General features: G+C 40.4%; 1 protein-coding gene across 1 annotated transcript in view; it reads right to left on the bottom strand.

Moving 5' to 3' along the window:
- Positions 1-24,875, bottom strand: part of LOC126335346 (structural maintenance of chromosomes protein 4-like) — a 298,803-nt gene that overhangs the window by 225,648 nt on the left and 48,280 nt on the right. The window contains 2 exon segments of the mRNA XM_049998531.1: positions 16,110-16,214; positions 16,327-16,503. Of these exon segments, the coding sequence (XP_049854488.1) occupies positions 16,110-16,214; positions 16,327-16,503 (282 nt within the window).

Genomic DNA, 24,875 nt, shown 5'->3' with positions numbered 1-24,875 from the left:
TGACGGTATCAACAAATTAATCTCTTGGGAGAAATGTGTTTGTTGCCAGGGTGATTATGTGAGAAATAAATACATGCACATGAAAAATAAATATGTAGAATGTTAACAACATTTGTTTTATTCAAAAAGCTTTAAGAGATTTCACATAACAATTTGGGAGGCATTACTTTTTAGCATGCCCTCGTAATTTTACAGAATGACACAGGCTGCTACTCGCTCAAAAGAATAATCCTAGTGTCATTTAAATATTTTGTCAATTTGTTCCTATTAACAAACTGCTGATTTTATTCTGAACAACAGATGTACAGTACCTGAAATTCTTTTCCCACTTCACACCATGGTTTCTCTGGCATATCCCTCATACAGTCGCCTGGGGGCTTCTAGCTGTATAAAATGGCACGGTTTTCCACTTCCCGTATGAAGCTTATCTTTGAATTATACAAATACTGAGCTGAGTTTGAAGACACAACACAAAGGAGATCACTTGACAACTGGTGGGAAACATGTTGCATGCAATTTACTGGTGAGCCACTCTGCAGCCTTGCTTTCTGTGGAGCACTATTTAATGACACAGATATTCGAGTTCGACACCTAACTCACGTAGACAAAGTGTTTCTTTTGTATCACTATGTGTTGTATTAAGATTGTGCAGGTGGGAGCTATAAGAGCACCTCTTAAGTATAAGATTTGTCAATTATTATTGCAGAGCCTGTGTGGTGCATAAGCTGAACATTTTACACTGAAGTAACAAGAATTGGTAAACAACGTGTCAGCATGGTGGTAACAGTGAGTAACAAGCTGTATAGTGCACACAGAATATCATGGCCGGTATATGAGCAGACAACAGAGCATGCGTGGGGAGAGCGGTGGTTGTGGGGGCTGTGGGCAGGGGCTGTCGGGGAAATACCGAGTGCTGGACGGGAAGTGTTATTCTAAACTGAAGTGTGTGCTCACATGTTTTGTACATGTTAAGTGGGGTGCCTTCAAACTCACACCTGTATGGCGACCATTCAAAAAGATCTGTCACCTCTGCTTTGGTTAGTATCTATAAAGAATTCCACCTAAAATGCAGTGATTTATTTTCGTCTGGCTTGTTAATCCTTTGTAACTTTCAGAGAAGTGTCATGAGTGACGAATTTTGAGTAAAACATACACATTTCTATTGTTGCCACGATAAAATTTGCTTGTTCTGCCAGAACTCAGCAAAGTTTACACAGTCTCAACTCGCTAACATGTTGTACAGATGCAACTGCGAGGGAATTCTGAAACAGTGACTTATTAAGTGAGGAACTGAAGAAAAGTAAGGTTGGCATGTTATGAAAAAGCACATACTCGATGCAAAATAAGCATGTAATGACTTCATTTACCTTGTTCCAAAACCCATGGCATTTCTCATTTCACCAGCTGTCAATGGCACTTAAAAATTAAATTCTTTCATCGAAAGAGTCTGTAGTCATTGGAATAACATGATAGATAATGAAGTTCTGCATAACAATCAAATGGCAAAATACTCTCCTCTTTGTATGCTGGCATTTGCCAAAATCTCATTTCGATATCTCAAACCGTTTATGAAATATGAGGAATGTTGTGGATATTTTACTCTGGCTTTATTGCTGGCGTGATGCGATTGCAAATGAGTGCGCTATGTCAGATCAATTTTCTTTATATTGGTGACAGATACAGACCTTCACCTAAGTCTAAACTTCATACACAACATATTATGTAATATGCACCAAACAGAAAATCATAGCAGCCTCTATTTTTCATTGCAAACTAATTTTGCACAGTGCCTTACTTTCATGCAAGTATCACAACTATGAGCATTATTGAAATGATGGGCACACCACACTGAACCTGACACATAGCAAAGTTCAAATACAGCAAAAATGAAATTTTTTACCAAATAATTTCTGTAAAATCATTCGAGGAAGACTGCAGGCCATGCACCTCAATTCTGCCATTTCCATCCGGAAGGTGGCAAACACTTGTCGGCTTCCCCTACCTAGCAAACAAATGAATGAATTCGCCCAGGGTTTTGGACAAAACCTGATGCACTGTGCATCCATTGTATCCTGTGGGGGCTGTGCCAGCTTCAGGTGATATGCATATGAGTGTGTGTGTGTGTGTGTGTGTGTGTGTGTGTGTGTGTGTGTGTGTGTGTGTGAGAGAGAGAGAGAGAGAGAGAGAGAGAGAGAGAGAGAGAGAGAAAGAGAGAGAGAGAGAGAGAGGGGGGGGGGGGGGTAGGTATGTAATGAGTACTAGGGAAGGCATGGTTCTCCTGACTGAAATTAGGGATCATTAGCTTATGGTTTAATAAAATGAGGTAAAATTGATGGATTGCCACCATAGATTCTTGTGGTATATAATCTAATCTCTAAACCCTTTTATGTGTCAGTACTTGTGGAAGTGTGGAAGTGGTTACTGGTATCTTCCATAACATGGTGCACAGATTCCTTAATTTAGACACAGAGGAAAACCATCAACTCCAGATCCTAGTAACCTTTTATCTGTAAATCTATACTGACACTGCTGGACACACAAACGAATCTGATTGTAAAACCCAATAATATCATTGTTGCACTGACAAATGTTACCTAGTGATGTCACAGCACAGTGTCAATAGCTAAAACGAGTGCAGGGAGTGTGTACAACAGTAACAATTGGAGACAAAGTGTACATATGTATCGACTGACCTAGTATTTGCTCACAGCACGTGGGCACAGTATTCAGAACCAGTCACTGACATTGTATGGATTCAGGAGAGACCTGGGTTTTTAAATGGGAAGGTGTGCCAGTCTCCAGCACTTTCATAGCTAACTATTGTTGGAGTAGCATTCTACTCAATTTGGTGATGGAATTTCATTGAAGAGGGAGGCTTCGTTGCTGTTCAGGTGGAATGCCACAAAGTAGAAGTATTTTGGGACACAGTGATTCAATTACCGTTCTGAAGGCATACGGCTGACAACACACAACCTGATAACCACTCCTGGTATTATGTCAACATATAGTAAGACTCCTTTATTGTATGATTACATGATAGTGGAACAAACACTGGTAGCAGTTACTTCTGTAAAATATCTGGGAGTATGCGTGTGCGGAACGATTTGAAGTGGAATGATCATATAAAATTAATTGTTGGTAAGGCAGGTACCAGGTTGAGATTCATTGGGAGTGTCCTTAGAAAATGTAGTCCATCAACAAAGGAGGTGGCTTACAAAACACTCGTTCGAGCTATACTTGAGTATTGCTCATCAGTGTGGGATCCGTACCAGATCGGGTTGACAGAGGAGATAGAGAAGATCCAAAGAAGAGCAGCGTGTTTCGTCACAGGGTTATTTGGTAACCGTGATAGCGTTACAGAGATGGTTAGCAAACTCAAGTGGCAGACTCTGCAAGAGAGGCGCTCCGCATCGCGGTGTAGCTTGCTCGCAAGGTTTCGAGAGGGTGCGTTTCTGGGAGAGGTATCGAATATATTGCTTCCCCCTCCTTATACCTCCCGAGGAGATCACGAATGTAAAATTAGAGAGATTTGAGTGTGCACGGAGGCTTTCAGACAGTCGTTCTTCCCGCGAGCCGTACGTGAGTGGAACAGAAAAGGGAGGTAATGACAGTGGGACGTAAAGTGCCCTCCGCCACACACCGTTGGGTGGCTTGCGGAGTATAAATGTAGATGTAGATGTAGACATCGGTATAGTATTTCATCAATTGGTTACATGTGCTGTAGCCACCTGAAAGTAAAACAATTCAGAGCAGAGCACAGCAACACTACAAATAGGCAAGCTCAGTGACCCAGTGAGCAGTGAAGAGTTCAGCAGACTTGTGTGTCAGTTCGGACATGCCCCACCAGGTATCTGCTGGCCATACACCTTAGGTCTAGGTATTGGCATCAATAGATTGCTTGTGGAATTATGTGAACATGGTGAGCCTTTGGCTTGTGTACAACCCCTGCTTCACCGTCACTGCATACATGCCAGTTGACCATTATTGCACCACTATGCCAATGTGCTGCCTAACAGCAGCGTTTGTGGCCTTCAGACATGATTATCTCCATACACCATGTTCCACTGGTGCTCTGCTTCATGGTTGCTGAAGCATGTATAGAACTTACAGTTATGGAGAACTGGCAGTGCACATCAATTCCCAGTTCGATAGCCCTATGTTCGCCAAATCTGCCTACACAGAATGAGGTTAATCTTCTTCAGATTTGCGAACCCACTGCTCACCTTTGCCTGTCTGCCTTTAGGGTTGTACTTGTAGCAGCAGGAGTGAGTTTGTCTGTGAGCTTAGCTACCTGTGTGGTAGACAACTGTCTGTGGCAAAATATCATTACAAGTGCATTTGCATGTACAGGTTTTTGTGGGAGCTTCAGTTGGTGATGCGTGTTGAGGAATGCCTAATCTGAACCATAGTTTTGCCCACCAAAGTAAATGATGTCCCAAATGTCAGCTGTTTCTGAACCACCACTTACATTTTTCTAGCTACCAAGTAGTGTATTCTCACTATGACTTTTCTCTCCTGTATTTTCTTTTTGTCACAAGTATGAAGGCTATTGATAAATTAATATCTGGATGGTTATTAAAAACAGAAAAAATAGGTATTTTTATATATACAATCTGTATTTACATGTTAATATTGCTTCTTCACAAATTCACCTCTCAAGTAGAAATATCTGCCATACTACGATACCAGCTCCTTAATCACTTCATCAAAGAATGGTGTCACCTGGTGCTTCAGCAACCTTGAGCTCACTATCAGTCATGAAGTGCTGATTATCAAGCCAGGCCTTGGGGAAGTGATAGTCCCTTTGTACTATGTCTGCATCCACACTCAACAAGGACAGCCGAACAATCTACCATTCTTGGCAGACATATTGCATAGGAATAATTTCATTGCATTCCCTTGTCAACGTACGCTTTAAAAGACAAGCATCATAATTAGTAAAGAAAAAAAAGTGAATGTATTAAAAACAAAGATTCCAAGACTTACCAAGCGGGAAAGCGCCGGCAGACAGGCACATGAACAAAACACACAAACACACACACAGAATTACGAGCTTTCGCAACTGGCAGTTGCTTCGTCAGGAAAGAGGGAAGGAGAGGGAAAAATGAAAGGATGTGGGTTTTAAGGGAGAGGGTAAGGAGTCATTCCAATCCCGGGAGCGGAAAGACTTCCCTTAGGGGAAAAAAAGGACAGGTGTACACTCGCACACACACACCCACACACATATCCATCCGCACATACACAGTGTCTTCCCCTAAGGGAAGTCTTTCCGCTCCCGGGATTGGAATGACTCCTTACCCTCTCCCTTAAAACCCACATCCTTTCATTTTTCCCTCTCCTTCCCTCTTTCCTGACGAAGCAACTGCCAGTTGCGAAAGCTCGTAATTCTGTGTGTGTGTTTGTGTGTTTTGTTCATGTGCCTGTCTGCCGGCGCTTTCCCGCTTGGTAAGTCTTGGAATCTTTGTTTTTAATATATTTTTCCCATGTGGAAGTTTCTTTCTATTTTATTTACAAAAAAAAGTGAATGCATTAATTTATTTGGTATTAAAGTAAAAACTAAGAACATTCTGTTCAATACAGATATTGGCCACTTCTCGGCAAAACAAAGATTATTCTCCCTTATAAAAAAAAAAAAAAAAAAAAAAAAAAGGGGGAGAGAGAGAGAGAGAGAGAGAGAGAGAGAGAGAGAGAGAGAGAGAGAGAGAGAGAGAGAGAGAGAGAGAGAGGAAATACTTTCTTTAATTCAAAGGTTTCTTTTAATTAAATTTCCCTACAGTAGAGATATCCTGTAGCAACATTTTAATGTGATAACATGAAAAACAATCCCGGAGATTACCTTTTTTTTGTCACCATAAATGCTCCACGTAGACATAAATTTCAACAAATTCTAAAAGTGCCTCACGCAATCCTATATTAACAAGCTGGTGAGTTGTGTGCTGTTAAATAATCAGAGCTCAGAGAACTATTTTACGAAAGTACTGATTCCGGTCCCCCATATTATCATGATTCTTTATTGTGTCCTCTCCGCCAAAAAAGTGCTCTATTCACACTCTTGCTGGGCATAAATATGAATAAAGTTGGACATTAATTTTTCTTACACTCTTTTCGTTACATTCGTTGAATACATCGTAAGTATACTTGAGACGGTATCCAGACCTGGGCAGTAGAGGTAAATCCTCTAAGAACGTACACTCTCAGAACTTTAACAGTAAATCACACTGTGATGCAGAACATCTCTCTTGCAGCATCCCATGAGAGTTCATTGATGATCTCTGTGATGCTTTCATGCGTACTGCATTGAAACATGCTGCTCGTCTTTGGATCTACTCTATATCCTCTATCAATCCTATCAGGTACTGATCCCATATTGATGAGCCATATTCAAGTACTTCTCGAATGAGGGTTCTGTACGCTACCTCCTTTGCTGACTGACTACATTTTCTGAGAATTCTTCCAATCTGATTTTCCTGCAATTACTTTTATGCGATAGTTCCACTATAAGTCACTTCATACACATACTCCTAGATATTTTATTGAGGTAACAGGTTCCAGTGACTTCTGCAATTTTGTAATCATACAATAATGTGCCTTTCTATCTGTGTGTATGTGATACATTTAATCTATTTATGCCTAGTGTCAACTGCAGTCCCTGCACCACGTGTCAATCCTCCTACATTTTCCTATAATTTTGTAGTATTGCAGCTTCTCTCTATACAATGGCATCATCCATGGGAAGCCTTGTGGAATGTTCCATGTTTTCTGGTATGTCACTGATCTATGAACTGTGAAAGAAATGGACACACAACACTGCCTTGGAGTATGCCCAAAGTCTGTTTTACGTCTGATATTTCTCTCCATTGAGAACGACATGTGGTCTTCAGTCCAATAAAACATTTGATCTGGTATTCCATATGCTCATATTTTGCTCACTAGGCAGCAGTGCATAACAGTATCGAACCACTAAAAGTAGTCAAGTAACACAGCATCTAACTGGGCACCACTATCTACCAACTACTGTGTCTCACGGACTGCAGGGAGGATACAGAAAAATCTCTGAGCTAAAAAGGCTGAGGTTTTCCTTAGTTTGATTCATAGTCAGGAGTCACATCTTTTTATGTAGGAGAATGAATCCTTCAGCAATCCACATGTTGCCATTGTTTTGGATTGGCCTTTGGAGTTTCTTAGGAGCTACATAACAAATCTGTGAGTTCACAGTATTATCATGTGTAGCTTTGATGAAATCTGTTGTCAAAATTCCTTTACAGTGCCAAAGAACTGTAACCATCATTTTACAGTCTGACAGTGTCACTTGAATTTTCTCAGCTTATTGGGAGAATGTGTGTAATTCCACTGTTCAAACTGATCCATAGTTTCAGAATTCACATAGTGCAACCATGTCTCATCCAGTCATAATAATGTTCAGAAATCTCCCCCCCCCCCCCCCTTCCTCATGGTAATGTTGAAGGAATGTCTACATCTACATCTATATACATACTCCGCAATCCACCATACGGTGCGTGGCGGAGGCTACCTTGTACCACAACTAGCATATTTTCTCCCTGTTCCGCTTCCAAACAGAACGAGGGAAAAATGACTGCGTATATGCCTCATACAAGCCCTAATCTCTCTCATATTTTGCGGAAAGACCACAAAGATAAGATAAGTTGGTGGCAGTAAAATTGTACTGCATTCAGCCTCAAATGCTGGTTCTCTAAATTTCCTCAGAAGTAGTTTACAAAAAGAGCGCCTCCTTTCCACCAGAGACTCCGTTCCGAGTTCCTGAAGCATTTCCGTAACACTCGCATGATGATCAAACCTACCAGTAACAAATCTAGCAGCCCGCCTCTAAATTGCTTCTACGTCCTCCCCCATCCGACCTGATAGAGATCCCAAACGCTTGAGCAGTACTCAAGAATAGGTCGCACCAGCGTTCTATAAGTGGTTTCCTTTACAGATGAACGACATCTTCCCAAAATTCTACCAATGAACCGAAGATGACTATCCGCCTTCCCCACAACTGCCATTACATGCTTGTTCCACTTCATATCGCTCTGCACTGTTACGCCCAAATATTTAATCGACGTGACTGTGTCAAGCGCTACACTACTACTAATGGAGTATGCAAACATTATGGGATTCTTTTTCCTATTCATCTGCATTAATTTACATTTATCTATATTTAAAGTTAGCTGTGATTCTTTACACCAATGACAAATCTTGTCCAAGTCATCTTGTATCGTCCTACAGTCACTCAACGACGACACCTTCCCGTACACCACAGGTTCATCAGCAAACAGCTGCACATTGCTATCCACCCTATCCAAAAGATCATTTATTTAGATAGAGAACAGTGGACCTACCGAACTTCCCTGGGGTACTCCAGATGATACCCTTACCTCTGATGAACACTCACCATCGAGGGTAACGTACTGGGTTCTATTGCTTAAGAAGTCTTTGAGCCACTCGCATATTTGGGAACCAATTCCATAAGCTAGTACCTTAGTTAGGAGTCTGCAGTGGGGCACCAAGACAAAGGCTTTCCGGAAGTCAAGGAATATGGCATCCGTCTGATAACCTTCATCCATGGTTCACAAAATATCATGTAAACAAAGGGCGAGTTGCGTTTCACAGGAGCGAGGCTTTCTAAAGCTGTGCTGATGCATAGACAGCAACTTCTCTGTCTCAAGCAAATTCATTATATTCGAACTGAGAATATGTTCGAGAATCCTGCAACAAACCGATGTTAAGGATATTGGTCTGTAATTTTGAGGATCCGTCCTTCTACCCTTCTTATATACAGGCGTCACCTGCGCTTTTTTCCAGTCACTAGGGACTTCATGTTGGGCAAGAGATTTGCGATAAATGCAATCTAAGTAAGGAGTCAACACAGTAGAGTACTCTCTGTAAAACTGAATTGAAATCCCATCAGGATCTGGCGATTTATTTATTTTCAACCCATTCAGCTGCTTCACAACCCCAGGGACGTCTATCACTATGTCCTCCATACGGAATCTGTACGAGATTCAAGCGGCGGAAGGTTTGTACGATCCTCCTGCGTGAAAGATTTCTCAAATGCTAAATTTAAAATTTCAGCTTTCATTTTGCTGTCTTCTGTTGCCACACCAGACTGATCAGTGAGTGACTGGATGGAAGCCTTTGACCCGCTTACTGATTTTACGTAAGACTAGAATTTCCTTGAGTTTTTAGCAAGATCTTTTGCTAAGGTATGATGGTGGTAGTGGTTGTACACTTCACACATCACTCTTTTTACAGCAGCACAAATCTCTACTAACTTTTCCTGACCTCATTCTCCCAATCTTTCTTTTACCGCGAGTGCAAGTGTCTTTGCTTCCTGAGCATTCTCCGAATTGCGCTGTTAAACCACAGTGGGTCTTTTCCGTCCGTAACCTACTTTTTCAGCACGTACTTCTCCAATGTGTGATTTGCAATGTGCTTAAAATTTGCCCATAATTCTTCCACGTCTGTCGTACCGGAAGTAAATAAAGTCTATTCATTCACTAAGTGGGATGCTAATAACAAGGCCAAAACCTTTCTTTCAGATTTGTGAACATCACTTAAACATTTTAGTACCCACCATACACAAAATTTATGGTAACCTAACCTGTCTGTGACAATGTTAAAGAGGACTGTCCTCAGAGTCTGAAGCATATCTTCAGAAAGTTTAGAAATTGTGGACCAACGTCTTGCACACACAATCTTGACAGGGCTACTGCCCTGAATTTTTTGCACCTTTTCCTCACAACACCATCAGTCATAGCGTCACCCCCCACATAAACCAATCAATGATGAATTTCAGCACCATTGACTTTTCCTGATTGCAGAAGACAAACAGCAGAACATACCTTACAGCGTGTGTGACACACAATACCGCTGTCCACTTCAATCGCTTGGTGCTTACATATTGACGAATGAAACAGAGCTGACTGATGCAATGTAACACTCAAATCCCTTTTCCAACCATGCTTGCATCAAGAAGCTTTGAGCATGTGCTTATTTTTAATGGCCAATCAGAGGTTAACTTATGACTTGACAGTCACAGCTCCAATCAGCATGATTGTTTTTGTAGTTCATTCAAATACATGAGCTGAACAAGGTTCCCATCTGCAGTTTGGCTCCAGTTCCTACATGTTTCCTACCCATCACATGTGGTGGTGGTGTGTCCACAGTGCTGACACTTGAAACAGTACAATGGGTTATGGTCATATTGTTTCACTTTCAGGATTGAGTCCTGTTGTTATACACTCGAGCAATGCTGGAGTCCTGAAGGTCAGAACAAATGACCACTGTCTGTCCAGTTTGTCATTCACTTGCACTATTATGCTTTTGACTTCCATCATGTCACTGACTTCCTACTGTCACTTTAGTTCCAGCACATCTATACGCATTCTCCACACCATATGATCCCTGGCTATAATTAACACTTTGATGTCTAGCCACATAGAAAAATTTAGGGACATTATTTAAAATGTTACTGGCACATGTGCGTCCAATTTGCCTTAATGGACAATACACATTAAAAATGACGAAGCTTCAAGATTTATTTTTTAATTTTTATTTTAATTCTGTGATACATCACAAATTTATAATAATGATGACTGAAAGTATAATTACCCTTTCAGAAAAAAACGTGTGAGGTGACTTCTTGTGCAGTTTCACACATAACTGGCTTTTGTATGGTAAAGACTGAAGCATTCTGAAATGCAAAGGAGTTTGTTGCAACAAGGCAATACTAACTTATTTCTTTCCTGCTTGCTTTGCCAGCAGATCATTTCATCTTCTCTGAACATATGCTGTCTTGTGTTGGACACTGATTCATTTCAGCTGCAGGAATTTTATAAAGAAAGTGTTGTCTTGCAAGACTACTGCTGATAGGTGTACAAAGAACAATTTCTTGAGACAATGTTGTGCCTTCCTGGAAGTATCCTTAGCCAATTTGCCACAAAAAGGTTGGAATAATAGCAGCCATTCTTTTCGTTACTATTTCTACTCCCACGATTCAGAACAAAAGCATTTATTCCAGCCATTTTGAACAAGTGGAAGAATAGTTTTTCCACCAATTCATTTCTTTTCTCTTAAAAGAATAATAAGAGATCATCTGATCATTTCTATCAACCCCTGTTTTGTACATATTATGATCACAAACAGCATCTGGTTTTCTTGGTCTTGACGCCATCTTTTGTACAAACAGAACTGTCAGAGATTGTAATTTTGTGCACTGGGAAAGCCATGGTACATCGTTCATGTCCTTCCATTTCAAATAAAGCAAGTGATTTCTCCTCATTGACACAAGACTCATGTCTTCCGAATTTCTTTAAAACAACAACTTATTTTTACATTACATTCCAATTAGACATCATTTTATTTTGTTGTAAAGAACAAAAAACTGCTGGCGAACTACAAAGTCTCTCCTTACAAACGGCATGGCCTTTACCCAAATAATTAGCAAGCAAGCTCTGAAAGATTGCTACTATTTTGTCCTTTACCAGTGTACATTTCGAACAAAGGACATTACCAGTCTTAGGATAGCAAACAATTAACAGTCTCAAAAATCACAATTAACAGTCTTGTCTTCAGTTTGTTGTAAACCAGTTTTGCATAGCTGTTAGTTGCTGATTTAATGTGTTTCGCAACAGAATGGAGAAATATAATATAAAACACGTCCAGCAGAATGAATCTTTCATAACTGCTGCTCTTGCTCCACTTATTTCTGAGAACTGTAGCACAACAGACTGACAGTTCTTGAATGCCCCACGGCATCAGTTGACTTCTTTTGAGAAGATCGCTGCCTCTTTCTTAGCATTGCAGAATACTGCATTACAGAGGATGTACTAATAGCACACTTCAAAGTGGCCGTTTGTGGAGGATGCTGGTAGTGAGAGCTTGCCATTAGCTCACAGCACAATGAGTACGAAGAGAAGCCCTGTCTCCTTCTTCCAGGACAGCCAGCTGGCAGCTTAAAAAAGGAACATTTAATGGATTAATAAGTCACAGAGGTGGCATAAGTATCGATGACAAAGTGATAGAATGACCAGGTATAGCCATTTCATTCATTTTTCTAAATAACAACAACCACTATGCACAACAACACACTTGAATCAACAGTGTTTTCACAATGGTCACTTATTGCTACAGTGCACAATATGTCTCTAAAGTTGACCACAACAACAAACATTCTGTACTGGTCCAAAGTCCGCTGATTTTCACCAATCAGATTAGTACTTGGTTGAGTAGAATATATTAGAACAGCAGCTGGTTTGTCATCAGATTTCTCTGTAAAAAAGTTAAATGTAGACAAATAAAACACAACCAAATTGCAACTGAGCACCATGTCTGTGGCAAAAATACTAGAGATGAAAAAATGTTGCACACCGTAGTTTACCTGAATATGAATCCTCTCACTTAGATGTGCTGTCTGACTAAAAAAAGTGAAGCACCCAAAAGGAGAAGAGGAAACGAAATGAAACTTCATGGGTTTACAGTGTATGCGATGTTATTTCAGTATTACAAAATCAAGTAAAATTTACAAACAACTTCTCAGTATATGGCTACTAATCGCTATGATGCTGCGCTCCCTCTTGCCTGAAGACAGGCACTGATTTTGTTGGGAGATGTGTCACACAAAGCTGTTGTATCTTCCATTAAGACAAGCTAACCCAAGACAGTTTTAAATGGTCCTTGATATCCCAGATAATGGCACTGGGACAGCATTGACATCTGAGCTGGTCCCACACTGTCTATAAGTGACAAAGCTGGGAATCTTGAAAGCCACCGGAGTATCTCACCATTACACAGACAGTTTATAGACACACATGCCAAGTGCGGATGAGCATTGTCCTGTTGGAAAGTGGCACCACGATACTGCTACATGATAGGTAACACATGAGGATGGAGGATGCCCATGATACACTGTTGTGCCATTTGGGTTCCCTACATCTGTAACACCCATGACCTGAAGTCACACCTAATGGCTCCCCACACTATGATGACTGGAGATACTCACTCTACTGCACCTCTCCAAAACACTGGAAGAATGACGGAACCTCTGCCCAGATCAATAACACACTTATTAACTTTTATCTGGGGTAGGCAGATCCACAATTCATCACAGAACACAATGTGATGCCATTCATCAGTAGTTCACACTTCCTGCTCACTGCACTACTCCAAACAAAGCTGTTTGTGTTGTGGTTTTAATCACACATTATGCATGGGGTGGTAGCCCTTTAGTACAGCTGCTTCTAGTCTGTGACCAACAGTGCAGGATGACAAAGAACATTGCAGGCAAGGATGCAAAAGGGTTACGATGTGCTCTCCTTCTTTATGGCGGTCAGACATGGCTGACAAGAACACTGCCAACAAGTAGGCCTGCCCTCATGTATCTATGCAGTCCAACACTGTGTCACTGCGATCAGGACCGGTTCAAGAACATTTTTCCACAGAAGCAACTTATCATTTGGCACCCCCTACCCCCACTCCCCTTTTTCATGTGGATCAGTTTTGAAACTAATTGTGATACCCACAGTATATGAATCTTGCACTTGGGCAGCCCTGGCGCCCCTCTCAGCTTGGCGCCCCAAGTGGCCACTACTAATTGCGATACATCCTGTCTAGATATCCTGTTTGCCTGTGTGTGTGGGCAATGGGATCACTGTTGGATCTGTGGTCCGGGTGTGTGTATTTGACCAGTGAACCTCTACCTGCTAGCCAATACTCCATCAGTGTAGGCAAATAGGGTCTGCCCATCAGGTAGCCATTGTCCAAATACACAGTCAGATAGGTCCATAAGGGGGTCTGCGAGTGAGTCAGTAGACAGGTCGGGCTATGAATGGTCAGTTTCAAAATTGTGGCCTCTGGCCCCCCACTCTGCTGTATGCCCCACGTGGAAGCCTGTGTGATTTGAGCCTTAAACTGGCACTGACTACGACATCCAAGTGCCCCACAAATTTGGATATCAACTGGCCAAATGAAGGCCCATGGCGAGGCCTCTTTCAACCTCATTCGATGCTAACAATGCTGTCTCATATGAGTATGTGGCATCTATGTGACCTCCATAGTGATCACTCAACATGTTACACAGTGCACACCCATTACATACACTACCAGGCCTGGCAACAACACGAAACATGAACACCGCTAAAGCATTCTCGTGTATGTTCTACCTCATGGAGAGTTTTGCAATTTTAATTATTTAAATACCCGACCATGGTGTGCATGTGTACGTACAGTACACAGGATTTTTGCTGCACCACTGTGGAACTTTGAAATACAGTGAATATACTGTATAATATGTTAAATATGCATGTTAGTAGCTTTTACAGTAGTAACAATTCAATGCAAAAAAGTACAAAGTGTTTGTTTTGGGTTTTCTTCCTTGCATGAGTGATGCAGAAATCTTTGGTGAGAGCTGACAGTTCTTCTTCTTCTTCTTCTTCTTCTTCTTCTTCTTACAGCATGGAATTTCACATCACCAGATCACTGGCTTCTTCTTCTTCTTCTTCCTCCTTTTTTTTTTTTTTTTAAGAAAGCCCAATTTGTATCTTTTTTAACTTAGTGTTAACGATGAGTTCAGTTCTCATGCAGCCATGACTCCTTTTACATATATACTGAGTAACTTAAAAGACGTATTAAATGGCAATGAAATGTTTGTTGCCATGAACAACAAATCTATTTCAAGTGTTGAAGAGGTGTGTGCGCGCGTGCGCGCGCGCGCGTGTGCGTGTGCGTGTGTGTGTGTGTGTGTGTGTGTGTGAAAATGTTCAAGTGAAAAATATTTTTCAATTTGTATACTGGAAAGATGCTTAACAATCACTACTAGTACTGAACCAATTATAAAGAAGGAAATGTGATGCAAAACTATAGCAGTACATGGATCTGGTCTTGAGATGTTAAAGACAGGATGAATTTATGAGGGATTATTTTAATATTTCTGAAAGGAAAGGAGCTATATGTAAGGACCTGCAAAATTAAAAAAACACTAATAAATCTAAAGTAGAGAGTTTTGTTTTCACGCAGCTAGACACGGTCGACGAAGAAATTTAAAGAGGTATTTTCAATAAAAACGACATCTCAATGCTCTAACTCTTAAGCCACACACACTTCAGTAAGAAGCTACACTGATACCCAACAACGTATTCTGGGTGTTTCACTTCTTTGTCAGACATTGTATTTCTCCTTGTGATCCAGAATCATCCAACGCTTCCTCCACACTTTCAAAATTTTCTTGCTCACTCAAAAAATGATGTATTTATGACAGAATTACAGCTAACGGCAAAATCCTACACAAATCTTGTGACAACACGAGTACACGGTTTCGGCAGCAGCACTTACCTATGCTATAGCTTCTTTCAAATTAATTGTAAGAGGTTGACAAAGGGCAGCTGCTGTCAAGGAACAAGTAGCAAGGCGTCCATACAATGTTCTCATACAAAATCAGTCCAGTTTTCGTGTAATTGGTGGCTCGCCCACTGTGAAACATTGCCAAAGAGATACTCGGGTGTTGTCCTGTGAATTCAGTGTTGTAGCCCAGGTTGAGCTATCACTTGGTCACTAAAGTGTTAAGGGTGTTGTGCAGTTCAGTTACAATTGAGTATTAGTCTAGCAGTTTTGTTTTCTGTTAGTAGTATGATGTGATGTAGCTATCTGCATCAATTTTATTCCATTTATCAAGTGTTTGTCAGATTTCAGTGCATCTACTATATATTGGTATCCCTGATTACATAAAAACGATGACTTTTTTGACGATTCTCAACTGTCTTTTAATAATCAAAAACATTTCACATTGACATTTTACAAATAGTAATTTGTGTAATTCCTGTTTGTCTCAAATTGTACCGAACAGATAAAAAGAAAGTTCAATGTACTACTGATATCAGCATCTTTAAAAAAGGTATACTTGGCCAGTAGTACGAGGATGAGAGAAGGAATCATTCATGAACTTGTAAACTGCAACATACTCGTACCCACACAAATTGATTTACGCAAACCAAAAACCTTTGGCTAGAAACATAGACTTACTCAATAATATTCATTCGGTGATGCATACTTCAATAAAGACTCAACGAAAAAAGGGGTAAACTCGATAATCTTACCTTGTACTTTAAGGATCCAAATATATCTTCCAAATATTCTAAGAAGCCAATCTCTTTCTCATTTGCTGCCTTTGGTTTCATCAGTGAAATTTGCTCCACTTCTCCCTTCAACAGCAAGAGTTTATTTTAATATAGACACGCCAATTACATATACTGAAAATTGTACATCTTTCAAAAGTTTACTTACACTAAATGTTCCTCATAAACATACATTTACCTGTAAAATTAAGTAACGACCACTAACTATGTCAACACCATGACTTTTCAAAAACATTTTAATTGTGTCAAATTTGGCAACACTGCCATTCATCTTATAGAATGATACATTGTCCTTGTTTACAGTTCTTGAAATTGTTATTTTTGAATCAGGAACAACTTCAAAGCGTTCTTCATTCTGAAAAAATCATTAATAAACATGTACACGTTTTGATTTAATACAAAGTTTTTTTTGTCAACAAGATTTACTGCATACTTACTAAAAGCAATATTACAGATACTGAAGGAAGCTCAGACAGAACAGTATCGTTTCTTTCAACAATCAACAAAAGATATTAATAGAAATCATTCAAGTTTAGACACCATATTCACAATCTGACGAGGCAGAAGGGTTACAGACACTGATAAATGTCAGCAACTCCCATTACAAGATGATAAGAAAGGACTTGAGTGGAGAAAAAACTAATGAAAGATTCATCAGTGGGAAACTTTGATCATGATAGCAGAAATGGTAAAATGGTAGAAGACATGCACTTGTAAAATTTTCTGAACACAGCAGTATTTTTTCAGGAAATGTGAATTATGAGACCATAATTTAAGAACATGGTGGTAAACCAGATTTAAGTAATAAGTTTAGGATTCCACAAATTTATGCTTATGCGGACATAAAGAGGAGCAATAGTTATTTTAACAGATACTTACCTAAACAAACAACATTAAATAGCCATAAAAATGGGTAAGATAATCCAAAGTGGAGCAAGGCAACTATTTATAAGGTGCTGGGCTGTCGAATAGTCAATAATAATCACAATATAGCATAGATACCTAGGATAAGAAAACGTGTCCAGTAGTTGGTCCTTTGTCAATGAGAACTACAGCAGAAGTCATCCACATATCTTCATCTAGATACACATTCTGCAAGATGGCAGAGGGTATCTAATACTGCTACTATCATTTTCTATCCTGCTCCATTCACAAACAGAACAAGGGGAAAAGACTATCTATAAGCTTCCGTATGAGTCCTTATTTCTCTTGTAACAATACCAGAGAAGGAAAGTTGCTACTCACAATATAGCGGAGATGCTGAGTCACGATAGGCACAATAAAAACATGACTCCGTCAAACTGTACACTACAATTGCTATATTCAAACATTACAGGGTCATTTTTCCTATGTATCTCCATTAACTAACATTTATCTATGTTTAAGGCAAGCTGCAATTCATCACACCAACTAGAAATTTTGTCTGTGTGGTCTTGTACCCTCCCATTCATTCACTCGACGACACCTTCCTGTGCCCCACAGCTTATTTCTCTTATCTCATCTTCATGGTCCTTAAGCCAAATGTATGTTGGCTGCAGAAGAATTGTTGTACACTCAACTTCAAATGCTGATTCTCTAAATTTCCTCAATATTGTTCCATGAAAAGAATGTCACCTTTCCTCCAGGGATTCCCACTCAAGTTCACAAAGCATCTCTCTAATACTCATGCATTAATCAGACCCACCGTCAAGCAAATCTAGGGAGCCACCTCTGAATTGTTTCAATGTCTTCCTTTAATCATGTCTGGTGCGGATCCTAAACACTTGAACAATACTGAAGTTGTACTAGTCTTTTACACACAACTTAATCATAGGTAACACTTGGTTCAAGAATCATAAAAGAAGGCTGTATACATGGAAGAAGCCTGGAGATACTAAAAGGTATCAGATAGATTATATAATGGTACGACAGGGATTTAGGAACCAGGTTTTAAATTGTAAGACATTTCCAGGGGCAGATGTGGACTCTGACCACAATCTATTGGTTATGACCTGTAGATTAAAACTGAAGAAACTGCAAAAAGGTGGGAATTTAAGGAGATGGGACATGGATAAACTAAAAGAACCAGAGGTTGTACAGAGTTTCAGGGAGAGCATAAGGGAGCAATTGACAGGAATGGGGGAAAGAAACACAGTAGAAGAAGAATGGGGAGCTTTGAGGGATGAAGTAGTGAAGGCAGCAGAGGATCAAGTAGGTAAAAAGACGAGGGCTAGTAGAAATCCTTGGGTAACAGAAGAATTATTGAATTTAATTGATGAAAGGAGAAAATATAAAAATGCAGTAAGTGAAGCAGGCAAAAAGGAATACAGATGTCTCAAAAATGAGATCGACAGGAAGTGCAAAATGGCTAAGCAGGGATGGCTAGAGGACAAATGTAAGGATGTAGAGGCTTATCTCACTAGGGGTAAGATAGATACTACCTACAGGAAAATTAAAGAGACCTTTGGAGATAAGAGAACCACTTGTATGAACATCAAGAGCTCAGATGGAAACCCAGTTCTAAGCAAAGAAGGGAAAGCAGAAAGGTGGAAGGAGTATATAGAGGGTCTATACAAGGGTGATGTACTTGAGGACAATATTACGGAAAAGGAAGAGGATGTAGATGAAGACAAAATGGGAGATACGATACTGCGTGAAGAGTTTGACAGAGCACTGAAAGACCTGAGTCGAAACAAGGCCCCCGGAGTAGACAACATTTCATTGGAACTACTGACGGCCTTGGGAGAGCCAGTCCTGACAAAACTCTACCATCTGGTGAGAAAGATGTATGAGACAGGTGAAATACCCTCAGACTTCAAGAAGAATATAATAATTCCAATCCCAAAGAAATCAGGTGTTGACAGATGTGAAAATTACCGAACTATCAGTTTAATAAGTCACAGCTGCAAAATACTAACACGAATTCTTTACAGACGAATGGAAAAACTAGTAGAAGCCGACCTCGGGGATGATCAGTTTGGATTCCATAGAAATGTTGGAACACGTGAAGCAATATTGACCCTACGACTTATCTTAGAAGCTAGATTAAGGAAGGGCAAACCTACGTTTCTAGCTTTTGTAGGCTTAGAGAAAGCTTTTGACAATGTTGACTGGAATACTCTCTTTCAAATTATGAAGGTGGCAGGGGTAAAATATAGGGAGCGAAAGGCTATTTACAATTTGTACAGAAACCAGGTGGCAGTTATAAGAGTCGAAGGACATGAAAGGGAAGCAGTGGTTGGGAAGGGAGTGAGACAGGGTTGTAGTCTCTCCCCAATGTTATTCAATCTGTATATTGAGCAAGCAGTAAAGGATACAAAAGAAAAATTTGGAGTAGGTATTAAAATCCATGGAGAAGAAATAAAAACTTTGAGGTTCGCCGATGACATCGTAATTCTGTCAGAGACAGCAAAGGACTTGGAAGAGCAGTTGAATGGAATGGATAGTGTCTTGAAAGGAGGATATAAGATGAACATCAACAAAAGCAAAACGAGGATAATGGAATGTAGTCGAATTACGTCAGGTGATGCTGAGGGAATTAGATTAGGAAATGAGACACTTAAAGTAGTAAAGGAGTTTTGCTATTTGGGGAGCAAAATAACTGATGATGGTCGAAGTAGAGAGGATATAAAAGGTAGACTGGCAATGGCAAGGAAAGTGTTTCTGAAGAAGAGAAATTCGTTAATATCGAGTATTTATTTAAGTGTCAGGAAGTCATTTCTGAAAGTATTTGTATGGAGTGTAGACATGTATGGAAGTGAAACATGGACGATAAATAGTTTAGACAAGAAGAGAATAGAAGCTTTCGAAATGTGGTGCTACAGAAGAATGCTGAAGATTAGATGGGTAGATCACATAACTAATGAGGAAGTATTGAATAGGATTGGGGAAAAGAGAAGTTTGTGGCACAACTTGACCAGAAGAAGGGATCGGTTGGTAGGACATGTTCTGAGGCATCAAGGGATCACCAATTTAGTATTGGAGGGCAGCGTAGAGGGTAAAAATCGTAGAGGGAGACCAAGAGATGACTACACTAAGCAGAATCAGAAGGATGTGGGTTGCAGTGGGTTCTGGGAGATGAAGAAGCTTTCCCAGGTTAGAGTAGCATGGAGAGCTGCATCAAACCAGTCTCAGTACTGAAGACCACAACAACAACAACAACAACAACAACAACAACAACAGTCTTCTACATGCAGTCTCCTTTGCTGAGGAACCACAATTTCCTAACATTCTCCCAAAAAACCAAAGTGGATCATCTACCTTCCCTACTACCATCCTTAGGTGCTTGTTCCATTTCATATCGCATTACAGTGTTATACCTATTTACTTAACCTACATGACTCTGTCAAACTGTACACTACTATTGCTATATTCAAACATTACAGGGTTGCTTTTCCTACGCATCTGTATTAACTAACATTTTTGTAAGTTTAGCGCAAGCTGCAATTCATCACACCAACTAGAAATTTTGTCTATGTCATCTTGTACCCTCCCATTCACTGAACGGCATCTTCCTGTGCACCACAGCTTCGTCAGCAAACAACCACAGATTGCTTCTCAACCTGGCTGTCAGATTATTTATGTATATAGAGAATAAGTGCAGTCCTGTCACACTTCCCTGAGGCACTCCTGACAAATCTGTCTCTGATAAACACTTGCCATTGCTGAGCTTTGCAGGAGCAATACTTTATAAATTCCTGCTGGTTTGCAGACAGAAGCTCTCCCATCTCAAAGAAATTTATTATATTTGGACTGAAAATATGTTCAAGAATTCTGTAGCAAACAGATGTTAAGGATATTGGTCTGCAATTTTGAGAGTCTGTTCTATTACCCTTCTTTACATACATCTACATCTAGATCGTACTCCGCAATCCACCTAATGGTGTGTGGAGGAGGGTACTTTCAGTACTACTATATGATCCCTTCAACCCTGTTCCACTCGTGAATAGTATGTGGGAAGAATGATTGCCAGTAAGCCTCTGTATTAATTTCTTCAATTTTCTCCTCGTAGTCAATATGTGAGATGTATGTGGGGGGAAGTAATATGTTGACGGACTCCTGAAAAGTGCAGTCCCGAAATTTCAATAGTAAATCTCTGCATAATGCACAATGCCTCTCTTGGATCTTCTCTATCTTCTATATCGGTCCTACCTGACACGGATCTCAGATAGATGAACAATACACAAGAATCGGGCAAACAAGTGCCTTATAAGCCACTTCTTTCGTGGCTAAGTTACATGTCCTCATGATTCTTCCGATGAATCTGAGCCTGGTATCTGCTTTTCTCACTATCTGTTTTATGTGGTCTTAAGGTCGCTCCGGATAGTTACACCTAGATATTTTACAGTAGATGCTGTATCCAGCTGTTTGTCATCATTAGTATAGCTGTACGGTAGTGGATTTCCTTTCCTTCATATGCGCAATATGTTACATTTAACATCTGTCGTACAGCAGTTCGTCGTGAGTTCGGGCTGTCAGTTAGTTGGATCGCGTCTGGAGCGGCACTAGTGCAGTCAGGTTGGAGCAGCAGTGAGGTCTGTGTCGACATGGCTCGCCGGACCACGACCGCCATGCATCATTTGAGCCATGCCATGCTCTTGATGGATTGTTGGTCGGTCGTCCTACCGGACGACACGTTTTGGCTCACCGATTGTTCACGAGTCGTGTGTGTGTGTGTGGGGGGGGGGGGGGGGGGGGGGGGGGGGGGGCGCAGTGCAGGTCTTCGTGCAAGTGTGTCAGGCTGTGTGTGTGTAGTTGGTGTTATTTCCCTTGACTGGTTCTTTGAGTACTTCTGGGCCCCTTCAATTACCATCTTGTGGAACTTGGGTCTGTCCTTTCCTGGTGCAGGGATGTCGTTTAGCCAGTGGGCGTGTTTCCTCTGCATGGTTGGGTCTGCGCCAGTATTTCTGCCCTCGTGTGTCTGGAAGTGAGTGGGAGACGCACCAGCAGTGCAGTCACAACAGACCAGCAGGCAGTCGGTTGGTTGCTACGGACCAGGGAAGATATTTCCGTGCGGTGCAGTCGCTGAGTCCGCTGCCGGTCCCTGCACAGTGTCGGAGCGTGTGTGGAGCTATCCGATTGCTACGAGTTTCATGGTTAACTGACCCAGGACGTCAAAGCTGAGTGTTGTTCTAAGTACTCAAGCCTCGTCCATTCAAGTTGTAGTTCATTTCGATGGTTCGCTGTTGGGGAGGTTTTGCTGTGAGCAACACCGAGTGTTTCTATTGCTGAAATTTAGTCACCATGCGGTACAACTAACTGATTTGGTTCACTACAATTCGAGTGCACTAGTGGACTTTTCTGCTTTGTGGCCGTTAGTGTTCCGGCTACCTGCCCTGGGCACTAACGTAATTTCAGGCAGCATCCTTTCCTCACCTGTTGTCGCTGTCCAACATGGTGTGTAATTTTGACAGCTAATACATACTCCATTGCGGATCATCAAATTTGTAAGCATTTTGTGTTTGAATTCTCATGTACCGATCGGTGGCAAGCAAGTTGTTTGTCGGTCGGTCCGTGGCTATCCCCTGGTTGCATTCTGAAGGATCAAGAGTAGTTGGGCTCACCACCTGTCTCGCCTAAGTGAACAAAGGCGGACCGACCTCCATGGATGCTTTTGAGTGCCGCAGGTGTTTAATTATCTGTTTCCAGCTGCTTAAAATTTAAGGCTTATTTATTTTTCTTTTTCCTTAAAAATTTTGCAAATTAATTCTTAAATTCATCTTTCAAGCTTTAATACTGCGGCCTTCTGCCTTTAAAAGATTATGGTATTATATTTTAAAATTTTGAAACTTGATTGTGGCCTTCAGCCTTTGGTATTTCGCCTTGCATATGTTTGTCCTATCTACTTTGCTGTTACTTTTTTTTATTATTTTATTGCTATCTTAATTGGATTTTATCTTGTTGATTTGTTAAGATTTTTTGTTTGGAGGCCTTCAGCCATGAAAGAGTTGCATTCGGTAAAGGTCCAGCTATGTGCTGCTATGGTTGTACAAGTTATTAAATTACAATATAGTACAATTTGAAAGCAAAACTGACCTCAACCTATTTGGCCCTTTCCACAATCATGTTACCTGTTCTGCCCAGAAGGTTCAGCGGGCGTATCAGCGACAGGTTGAGTTCAGTCTCTAAAAAAGTCTTGAATCCAGTCACAAGTGTGCTCTGATACTCCATAAACACATATTTTTTCCATTAAAAAGCAATGCAGCACAGTGTCACATGTCTTACTGAAACCAAGCACCATTGTCCACTGGGAAGTGGATCTCGTGGAGGAACAGAATGAGCTATGTTTTGCAGGATCTATGTTTGCAAAACCCATGTTGATTTTTATAGAAGTGATGTTCATTTTCCAAAAATGTCAATTTTTTAGCATTATACATGTTCCATAATTCTACAACAGACTGACATCAACGATATAGGTTTATAATTGTGTGAATCTGTCTTATGGACTTTCTTAAAAATGAGAACGACCCGCACTTTTTCCAGTCGTTAGGTACCTTTTATTGCTCAAGCGATCTATGATCAATTACTGCTAGAAGGGGAGCAAGTTCTTTTGCATAATCTTTATAGTATCTTATAGGTGTCTCATTTGGTCCTGACACCTTTCCACTACTAAGCAACTGTAGCTGCTTTACAATTCCGCATTCGGTTATCCCAATATTTGCCATTTCGACATTCGTACAACTGAAAGGAGGAACAGTGTTATGATCTTCCACAATGAAACAACTTCGGAAGACCGAATTCAGTATATCTGCCTTCTCTCAGTTATCTTCGGTTTTGGTGCCAGTGTGGTCACTGAGAGAGTGAATAGATGATTTTGAACCACTTACTGATTTTACATAGAACCATAATCGCTTAGGGTTTTTACTCAGGTTGGTTGACATCTTACTTTCAAAATCATTGAACGATTCTCTCGTTGCTCTCCTTACGCTCATTTTTGCTTCGTTCAGTTTTTGTTTGTCAGCTAGGTTTTTACTTCTTTTGAATCTGAGATGAGGTGCTCTTTTTTTACGTCGCGCTACTCCAACAGAACTATTAAACTATGGCGGATCTTAAAACCTTATTCTGAAGATACTTGTCTAGGGCATAACACGCGAGTTAACTGCACTTTTTTCTCGGTCGCTTGGGACTTTGTGCTGGATGAGAGATTCACGATAAATGGAAGCAAAGGAAGGGGTCAATTTCATAGGCATTGAGTACTCTCTATATAACCGAACTGGGATTCCATCTGGGCCTGGCGACTTATTTGTTTTAAAGTATTCCAATTGTGTCCACACCAGTGATGCTTATTACTATGTTCTCCATATGGACATCTGTACAACAGCCAAACAACGGTATGTTACTAGGACCCTCCTGCATGAATTTTTCTTAAATGCAAGATTTAAAATTTCAACAGTATTAATATAATATTGTTACATTCCATCCTGGATTTTCCATTGTTAGATTTAAAATTTCAGCTTTCCTCTTGCTGTATTCTATTGCCACACTGGGCTGTTCAAAGAGTGACTATACAGATGCCTATAACATCCACAAGGAACTTACATAGTACCAGAATTTTCTCATGTTCTCAGCAAGATCTTCTGCTACAGTGTGACTGTGGTAGTAGTCGCGTGTATCAGATAGCGATCTTTTTACACATGCACAAATTTCTAACTTTTGTCTGTCATCACTTCAACATTCTTTTTTGAATGGAGAGTGAAAAGTCTCTGCTTCCTACGCAATTTCCAATTTTTTTTTTATTAAGCCACTGTG

This window comes from Schistocerca gregaria, chromosome 2 (assembly GCF_023897955.1).
Source record: "Schistocerca gregaria isolate iqSchGreg1 chromosome 2, iqSchGreg1.2, whole genome shotgun sequence".
NCBI lineage: Eukaryota > Metazoa > Arthropoda > Insecta > Orthoptera > Acrididae > Schistocerca > Schistocerca gregaria.
The sequence above is the reverse complement of the archived record's forward strand: the minus strand, read 5'-3'. Positions and strand labels throughout refer to the sequence as shown.